General features: G+C 44.1%; 1 protein-coding gene across 1 annotated transcript in view; it reads left to right on the top strand.

Moving 5' to 3' along the window:
* Window positions 1–8,820: 8,820 nt before the first annotated feature.
* The window catches only part of LOC120022594 (forkhead box protein O6-like), a 53,599-nt gene continuing 51,892 nt past the window's right edge, over window positions 8,821–10,527 (top strand). The window contains exon 1 of the mRNA XM_038966564.1: window positions 8,821–9,456. Within this exon, the coding sequence (XP_038822492.1) occupies window positions 8,938–9,456 (519 nt within the window). The 5' untranslated portion in view covers window positions 8,821–8,937. The remainder of the gene's footprint in view (window positions 9,457–10,527) is intronic.

Raw genomic sequence — 10,527 nt, 5'->3', positions numbered from 1 at the left:
ATATGCAGCTGCACAATTTCACCTGTAGGGGTCTCTGGGGTTCTTTGCTGGCCCTGCTTTGCTGTCTGTGTGTCCTTAATGGCACCCTATTCCCTTTGTAGTGTACTACTTTTGACCGAGAGCCCTATGCACTAGATAGGGAATAGGGTGTCATTTGGGACGCTATCTGTCTCCCCAGTGCAGATAAACCACCAGCAACTCCTTAATCAAATTTACATGAGTGCGCTCAGGTTGCCATGGCAATAATTATCAGCGCTGCCTAATTAACTTTCTCAATTGCTTAATGAGATACGACCCTCTGAACTCTTTTTTTCTTCTTTCTAATCCATGTTTTCTTTTTTTATTCTCTCCATCTTCCCTTCTCTCTCGCCTCAGTGTTAACCTGTGACCACTGAGATAATAGAAATTATACTAAAAATAAATTCTGCCTCACATGATTTAACACAAGAATGTATACAGCAGAGAAAAATAAAATATATTTCCTGATAGTTTCACACATGGAATGCAAAATGGAGACTAAAATATACTACCTCTAATACTGGTATATTATCCATCAGTATATATTATTATATTGAGTATGCAACTCACATGTTGTGATGTAGTGGCCCCTGAAGGCTTCAGGGGCCACAGGTGACCTGCTGAGACAGTTGAGTGAAGGAGGGGTGGAGAGAGCCCGCCGGCCCTGATCACCCCAATCGCCTGTCGCACACAGTGAAGCGGAACTCTCAAGACGTTAGAGAGACGGGGGAGACAGGGAAGAGAGACGGGGGAGACGGGGAGGAAAGCCCTTGGTGACATCCTCACAAAGCCTCCTACCCCTCTGCCACCTTGTCACACCCAATGTTCTACACCTCTACATTCTTACCAGGCCTCTGTCGTTCTGATTCAATTCTCTTCTCCCCTGGAGTGTGCACTTGCTCACTCCTTCACATAGGTTAAAGCATTGGATTGGTATAGGCATGTGGTGGAGGTAGAATCCCATATATTTCCACCAGTCCATTTCTGAGATCACATTGTGGGGTAGTGAATGAGTGCTCACTTCTGCAGACTGTAGGCAGCCTCTCGTGTAGTTGTGCCTTGGTTCCTGGGAGTGACTTCATCATGGAGTAAGTGTGTTCCCTACTCCACCCTGTGGACAGAGCTGTGTTGGTCAGTCAGCCAGCTCAAGGACTTTCTTTCAGTGTACAGTAAGCTAGGCAGGCCAGTCAGATCCATTATGGGATCACTGCTAGGGCAGCAGACCACAGCGGTCACACCAGTTCATGGGAACTCCTGCTCCATTTTTCATAGGAGGGATATTTCAATGTCTATAGCCGGGTTGGGCCAAGTTCAGTTTAATGAATTTAAATGATTCATGAGTTGAAAATGGTCCATTGTTTAATATGAGGATTTTTTTGATTCATGAATTGACTGAATTGGTAACTGAATGGACCCCTGTTCCACAGGACTGGGTCATTTCATTTACACATTTACTGTGTATATGACACATAATAGTTACTTTGCCTTTAGGGCATACCCTGTGATTTCAGTGTAAAATAAATAGAGGTTATTCTCTATTTCCCTTCTAACCTGAATCGTCTGTTTTTATCTAGTGGTTACATCCAGTTATGTATGGCTCTGGTTGCATCCAGTTATGTATGGCTCTGGTTACATCCAGTTATGTATGGCTCTGGTTGCATCCAGTTATGTATGGCTCTGGTTACATCCAGTTATGTATGGCTCTGGTTGCATCCAGTTATGTATGGCTCTGGTTACATCCAGTTATGTATGGCTCTGGTTGCATCCAGTTATGTATGGCTCTGGTTGCATCCAGTTATGTATGGCTCTGGTTACATCCAGTTATGTATGGCTCTGGTTGCATCCAGTTATGTATGGCTCTGGTTACATCCAGTTATGTATGGCTCTGGTTACATCCAGTTATGTATGGCTCTGGTTACATCCAGTTATGTATGGCTCTGGTTACATCCAGTTATGTATGGCTCTGGTTGCATCCAGTTATGTATGGCTCTGGTTACATCCAGTTATGTATGGCTCTGGTTACATCCAGTTATGTATGGCTCTGGTTGCATCCAGTTATGTATGGCTCTGGTTGCATCCAGTTATGTATGGCTCTGGTTACATCCAGTTATGTATGGCTCTGGTTGCATCCATCTGACTGCTGTCATTCTTTAATTGTGCCATTTCCTTTCTGTTTCCTTACAGCCAGAGGAGGAAAGTGACTGGGAAGATTATCTTCGTTGCACCTCAGCCTACGCTACATCACTGTGTATTTTCTCTCTCTCTGTGAGTGGATTTCATGGTTGAAGGTGCAATCTGAAACAGGATTAGCGTTACAGTAGGTGTGGGAGTGTTAGCTAAACCTCTCTTATGCAGGTGTGGCAGAGGGAAGACTGTCTGTCGCACACACACACACGGCACAATGAACACAGGGATTCTTAAAGTGGGACAGAAGTTGACAAAGTGTTTTGGTAAAAAGCTGAGGGATGGGGCTGGAGAAATGTAACCACTCTCAAATTCATAGACAGAGGTATGGATGCCAGGACTGAGCATCCATGATATCAACATTTTAATTTTATCCATGTTCTGAAAAACAAGCTTACATGTTGGGTTCTGATGGGGTATGACAGTTGAACTAAGCTCATGAGGCATTTATAAGTTATATTCTTCAAAAATCAATGGGTACACATTGTTTATACATCCAAAAATGAATATTGCCACTGCAGATTGTCCCTTTAAAATATTGTTAATACCACGTTGGTATTCATCAAAGCTTAGGGAGGCAGTGCCCATTCCGCGTTGTGGTTTGGTTTCCAACTAGAAAAAGACTGAAAGAATCCAAAGCAGAAAGTGTTAGTCAAACCAGCACACTACTGCCAGTGCCAATACATGAGAGTAAAATAAAATGCAGCCTTTTTGTCTTTGGGAAAGTCTACTAAAAAGTGAGAGAAGTAGAGTTGAGTGGCCTGGTCCCAGATCTATTCGTGCTAACTAACTGCTATGGTCATTGTCACACCAAACGGCACAAACAGATCTGGGACCAGGCTAGGAGTTGAGGAACGTGGAGTGTTTCTCCATGGTTCTGTGACTTTGAGAAGCCACATGGTTGGCTACAGCCCAGGCCTCCAGGCAGCTCATGCCCAAGGAGGAGACACATCCTGGGATGGCCATGGGCTGTGTACTGGCTACAGACACCCAGACTTTCCACGCACGCACGCACGCACGCACGCACGCACGCACGCACGCACGCACGCACACACACACACACACACACATCCACGCACGCATGCATGCACTCAAACCACACACACACAACCCCCAAGTGTCTTCACTGACATTTTCAACCTTTCCCTGACCCAGTCTGTAATATCTAAATGTTTCAAGTAGACCACCCACCATAGTTCCTGTGCCCAAGAACGCCAAGGTAACCTGCCTAAATGACTACCGACCCGTAGAACTCACATCTGTAGCCATGAAATGCTTTGAAAGGCTGGTCATGGCTCACATCAACACCATCATCCCAGAAACCCTGGACCCATTCCAATTTGGATACCGCTCCAACAGATGACGCAATCTCTATTGCACTCCACACTGCCCTTTCCCATTTTGACAAAAGGAACACCTATGTGAGAATGCTGTTCATTGAATACAGTTCAGCGTTCAACACCATAGTGCCCTCCAAGCTCATCACTAAGCTAAGGACCCTGGGACTGAACACCTCCCTCTGCAACTGGATCCTGGACTTCCTGACTGGCCGCCCCCAGGTGGTGAGGGTAGGTAACTACACATCCGCTTCCATCATTAAGTTTGCCGACGACACGACAGTGGTAGGCTTGATCACCGACCACGATGAGACAGCGTATAGGAAGGTCAGAGACCTGCCAGAGTGCTGCCAGGACAAGAACCTCTCTGTCAATGTAAGCAAGACAAAGGAGCTGATCGTGGACTACAGGAAAAGGAGTGCCAAGGACACCCCCATTCACATCGACGAGGCTGTATTGGAGTGGGTCAAGAGTTTCAAGTTCCTTGGTGTCCACATCACTAAGGACTTATCATGTTCCAAACACACCAACACAGTCGTGAAGAGGGCACGACAATGCCTACTCCAGGAGACTGAAAAGATTTGGCATGGGACCTCAGATCCTCAAAAGGTTCTACAGCAGCACCATCGAGAGCATTCTGACTGCAACTGCTCGGCAACCCTGGTGGGATAATAAAGTTAATCTGAAGGTGCTACAGAGGGTAATGCGTACGGCCCAGTTAATCACTGGGGCTGAGCTTCCTGCCATCCAGGACCTCTATACCAGGTGGTGTCAGAGGAAGGCCCTAAAAATTGTCAAAGACTCCAAGTCATAGACTGTTCTCTCTGCTACCGCACGGCAAGCGATACCAGAGCGCCAAGTCTGGGACCAAAAGGCTCCTTAACAGCTTCTTGCTGAGCAGTTACTCAAATGGCTACCCGGACTATTTGCATTGATCCCATTATTTTATTATTATTTGTTATATTTTTTTGCACTACCTCTATGGCACAGGCTCGATGTACACTCACTGGACTCTAAACACACACACACACACACACACACACACACACACACACACACACACACACACACACACACACACACACACACACACACACACACACACACACATATTCACATTCCTTCACACTCTTCACATACGCTGCTACTACTCTCTGTTTATTATCTATGCATAGTATCTTTGCCCCTACCTTCATGTACATATTACCTCAATTACCTTGACTAACCCATACCCCCACACATTGACTCGGTACCGATTCCTTGTATAGCCTCGTTATTGTTACTTTATTGTGTTACTATTTTTCATTTATTTTATTTTTGCAAATTTTTCTTACTTTTTAATTTATATTTTACTCTGCATTGTTGGTTATGGGTTCGTAAGTAAGCATTTCATGGTAAGGTCTAAACCTGTTTTTTGACACTACGAAACAACACCCACAGCTCTCCTTATGTAGCACCACAAGGTCGTAGAGGAGGGGTTGCTAGACGGAGGGAACATCATTGATGAACAAAAAGAGAGGGAGAAAGAGAGATTGAGAGAGAGAGGGGAAGACAGGGAGGGAGATGTCTGCTGTTAAGGGGCTTTAGAGCAAAGATTGGGCTCACATTTGAGTACCTAAACAGTACAGAGCCAGAATGCAGTCTGGCTCTCAAAGTCAAATCTGGAAGGGTTTTTAAAAAGGAGAGGACAACGGGACAACGACCCTGATTTTTATGGCAAATATTGAGTGGTCCAGACTGTGTCCCATGACCTATAATTATTGTTATGTTCAGTGGACATGCCTCACCTTTTGTACAGTGTTAGTCTACTCTTCTGACATGCCTAATTAGAGCTGTAGTCAGTCAGTCGGGCGTTGTTGCTCAACACAAGGGTGGGAGTGACATCATCACCATGTCCCAGTAAACACATCAGTAGTAACCCTGGCTGACTAGCTGTCTTAGGTAGGTTACACTGTGAAAAAATCCTGTCGTTTTAACGGTAACTTACTGGCAGCCAGTTACCTGTAAGTTACTTTTTTTTTTTTTTTTTTTACAGTAATCTGCTGTTAAACTAAAGTTTCTTTGGAATTTACCGTGACATAATATACCTTTATTACAGTAATGAACATGAAAACAATAATAATAATGTACATTAGGTTAGAGTAAATTCCAAAGAAACTTTGATTTAACAGTACATTACTGTAAACTTTACAGTAATGTGCTGTTAAACTAAAGCTCCTTTGAAATGTACGGTAACATAGTGTACTTTAAAAAAAAGTAATCTACAGGTAACTGGCTGCCAGTAAGTTACCAGAAAAACAGCAGGATATTTTTTACAGTGTAACCTTTCTACCTAAGCCAGCTAGTCAGCCAGGATTACTACTGGCAGTTGATTGGTTCAAAGATCTTCTCATACTGATTCATTTCCTTTTGTTGTTATAGTTGTTGTTGTCTGACTCTGGAGCTGGAGCTTCCATGGTTGTTTGTCAGTGCCAATGCCCACAGCTTAGTTTGCTACGGGCCACACCAGATCACTACACACATCGACTCAACTCAGCTCCACTCAACTCAGCTGGCAGTGGCTCAGTGTTTGCATTCCATAGGATAGGAGTCACACCGCATTCCAGTTACAACTTCACTGTGGTGCATAAAAATATCCTCTCCAGACCGCAGGGCAGGGGCCATGTGTTTTGAATTACCCCTTTGTTTCTCATTTACAGCATCGCTCCCTCATTTATCCCCCTCTCTCTCTTTCTTTCCCCATCTCCTCCCCTCCTCTTCTCGCTCCCTCCTCCCCTTCTGTTTTTTTTCTCCCTCTCCTTCACTCTCTTGCACTCTACTCTTCCTCCTCTTCTCGCTCTTCCCTTCTCTCACACACACCTTCTCCCTTCCTCCCTCTCTCCTTCCCCTCTCTCCCTCTTGTTCCACTCTCTCCCCCTCCTTTTATTGCCCCCCCACTCTCTCTCTCTCTTTCCCTCTGTCACTCTCACCCTCTCCTTCCCTCCTCTTCTCCCACCCCTCTCTCTTTTCACATCTCATGTTGTGATAGACTCGTTTAGTCACCATGAAAGCATTCCACTATAGGAGCATTTGAGGATATGGTTTCCCCTGACAACCAAGCTGTCAATAGTTGGGGTAACATCACCACCCACCACTGGGGAATTTTCCATTGAAAAAGGGTAATGGGGTTATAGAATAGAATATATTATAGAATAGAGTATAGTAGAATAGAATATAGTAGAATATAATTCAATCAAGTAGAATAGAAAATTATAAAGTAGAACATAATATAATATAGTAGCAAGTAATATAATAACTTCATATCAAACTTCAGGTGCATAACAGTCAAATAACCATTAATTTGATAGAATAACAGTCAATGCATATATGTAGAGAGACACTATTAGTTGGAAGGAGATCAGTATGGATACCCCACAACTTGAACCCAATGAGGGTTCAGCCCGCGGGCGCCAAATGAGTGTGACATTCACAATGTCGCTTCCGCCTTTCTCTCTCTCTGCTGGAGGAAAACACCCGTACTGAGAAAGGATGGTATGAAACGAAACCGGGAGACAATTATTATTTCAAAGGATATGTAATTGAGACTTTTCTGACTTTCTTGTCTGACTGCAATGCATAGGGAATCTGCGTAGGGAATCTGCTAGACGTTCATGCATAAATGAAGAAATATTTATTTGTAGCATTAATTAACCCGGTAATAATTACATATTATAATTATTCAATACAGTGTTGGCAGTTAATGTTACTGAACTGACGTGCACAATACGGCATAGTCACTTAAATAACTCTACCTTCATGTACCTCAACTAACCGGTGCCCACACATTGACTCTGTACGGGTACCCCCCTGTATATAGTCTCGCTATTGTTATTTTACTGCTCCTCTTTAATTATTTGTTACTTTTATTTCTTATTCTTATCCGTATTTTTTTTTAACTGCATTGTTGGTTAGGGGCTCGTGAGTAAGCATTTCACTGTAAGGTCTACTACACCTGTTGTATTCGGCGCATGTGACTAATACCGTTTAATTTGATTTGATTAAGAGGTTTATAAATGCGGCACTCTTGAGGTGAATATGTCATGCTTATCCCAGTCTATCGCATCAACAGGTAGACATCTGACCACTGACTGACATCACATGCAGCACATGGAAGAGCATCACAAATCGGATGGCTTAAGCACACCACGTCAACTGCTATTTTATTTAAGCATTCTTGTTTATTCCCAAAGCAATAAACATCAATGAAACAATGCAATCACATTTCTCAAGATATTTTATGAACTGTGAATAAAAATGCATGAATGCCTTTATTCTCTATATGGGATATCAATGTGAAACGATGTTGTATACAGAATAAAATGGACATTCCCTTTCGCTAAACCTGTTATAGAGGGAGTGACTTGATCCAAGTCTCATATAATTATGTGTAAGCAGCACTCATTTATTCAACGCTACAGTTTAGTCACTTGATAATCAAGCCTCACTGACGGATACACACTGGTGTACCGTGTGGAACACGGTGGAAGGAATAGGGTATGGTAATAATCAACAAATCTAACGAAATAAGGGAGGTTAATTGCATGTAATGCACTTATAGCGGGGCGTCTTCGTCGCGTGAGAGAAGGAAGACAAACAGAGCATGCTCCACGAGCCGACACTTTTTTCGTTTGGAATTTTGCGGGTTGTAAATGATTCATAGAGCAAGCTTATTTATAAGCGGAGTAATTGCGCGCAGCTCGCGCAGTTAGTCAGTGTGTTACCAACAGCTATGAGTGTGTGTGTTGTTTTCGGGTGCGCGCTTGCGTGTGAGTGAAAGCCGGACACCAATCTGCAGAGGAGACGGAGAGGAGAGGAGATTCCAGACGAAAGAAACAGTGAGCGTGAGCAGACTTCGTGAAAGAAAGTCAAATTAATTTGGCTTTAATTCTGGGGTTTTATCGAATATATTATCCAGCCCTGCCAGTCCAACGGTTGGTCAAGGGAATCAACTGTTGCTGCAGCCGAGTGGTTTTCAAAGGGACATTAGGTTAATCACAATTTACCAATTCCGTGTTGCTGACTCTGAATCTGGACATGGGTTTGAGAATGCATTTTTAACCATCACCTGGACCTGGTTTATTTATTGTGCTGCGCGCACCCGGCGGCCGGATGCATGTTGTTCATGGTCTGTTCTGATACTGCATAGAGAATACATGCTCTTCCAGAATGATCCTACTCCACGCCTCTCCTGGCTTTTTGATATTGGTTTATCATATTTTTCTATCAGTCAGTAGCAGTTGCTTGTAGGCAAGTAGACACATTTGGGCTATTTGAACAATTCCAAAGGCAGTTGGAGGATAATAGTGGATTTTTTATTTCTTTGTGACCTTGCCTTTTCGGCGTTAATCCAAGAGGATAGATGCTAATGATGGAGAATAACGGCATGGACGCGCATCAGGTTGGAATCAATCCTGAATACGAGCCGGAGGGCCGGCCGCGGTCATGCACTTGGCCGCTGCCGACGTGTCCGGAGGATTTCCCTCGGGGAGTGGATGAAGCAAATCGAGGTCTGCCCCTGGCATCTGTCAAACTGGAGCAGCTTCAGTACAACGTGCCGGCATGCCGCGGTGGAGCAGCCGACGGAAGAGGTGGCGCACCCGCGGAGCTCAAACATCCAGCCGGCGCCCCGGTCCCCATCGCAGCCGGCGCTCCTACATGCATGTCTGGGGCTGCCCTCGACGTGGCCGGTCAGCTGCGCAAAGCCAAGTCGTCCCGGAGGAACGCGTGGGGAAACCAGTCGTACGCGGACCTCATCACGCGTGCCATTGAGAGTGCCCCTGAGAAGAGACTCACTCTGTCGCAGGTTTACGATTGGATGGTGCGCTTTGTCCCTTATTTCAAGGATAAAGGCGACAGCAATAGTTCAGCTGGATGGAAGGTACAGTAACATAGCCTAGTTGAAATTCATAATAATTAGCCTCTATATGATGATGGTGTGTGTTGATAGGGGGTAGCCTATATGTCAGTATTTCCATAAAATCCATTTTAGACCTTGATCACTTCATTTGGGTTGTGCATCTTATAACCACACATGGTTGTTCAGTCTTCAGCCATAAAAATGGACAGCTCTCAGCTGATGGTTAAAGCAAATTACTTAACGATGTATGGTTTTCGCAATTCCCCACAATCACCACCGCTACTTTCCAGTCAGTCAGTGTGTAGAAAGGGGCGGTGAGATGGGACTGAGGGAGGCGGAGAGGGGTTACTGGGTTCATCCTATTTTACAGTCTATAGGCTATGCATAGCGGAGCAGAGCAAATCAGTACCAATATAAACGCTTTGTTTGTGCTATGGTGGAAAATACTGTTTGCGCACTTCACTGTGACGTGTCCATGTCATGATTTTATTATAAGGAGATTATCTGACTGTAGAAGTGACTGCGTGACGGCATGTTCCGTTCGAACTCAACGTTGTTACATCTCTGGCTCTCAAGCCATATGTAGAGAGGAATAACGAGTCACGCTGGGCACAGAAAGTCAGGAGTGTTCCTTGTTCCTTGTGTTCACGCACGAGCCACTCCGTTTGGCTAGTCTGGGTTAACCCTCAACGAACAAGAGCTATACCCGTCCACTTCTATTCATTGCGCGCGTTGTAAAATTACGCAAGGGCTATGCAATTTGATAATACTCCACAAAATAGGAAAATAGAGATGATCCTTTAAATTAAAATCTAGACGAGAGTTTGTGTAATCTACTTTAGTTTACCGCACATTTTGTGTGAGGATTATATTGGCAAAATGTTTGTGGACTGGATTATTTATTCTATAGGGCCTATTTGTTCAAGTCATATAGGCCTAGTTCCGACCTCTCCAAGCCCTAATATAGATTTGAATATTTGCTCATATTTTCCAAAGGGATTATCAAGACGATCAATTCTACACAGATTGCACTCACCTATTTTAGGTCATGTAGTTTAGCTTTGGTTTTCTTTAGGGCTTGTTTTGAGTCAA

The sequence above is a fragment of the Salvelinus namaycush genome, chromosome 27 (assembly GCF_016432855.1).
Source record: "Salvelinus namaycush isolate Seneca chromosome 27, SaNama_1.0, whole genome shotgun sequence".
In the NCBI taxonomy this organism is placed as follows: domain Eukaryota; kingdom Metazoa; phylum Chordata; class Actinopteri; order Salmoniformes; family Salmonidae; genus Salvelinus; species Salvelinus namaycush.
Note: the sequence above shows the minus strand (reverse complement) of the source record. Positions and strands in the feature narration are given on the sequence as shown.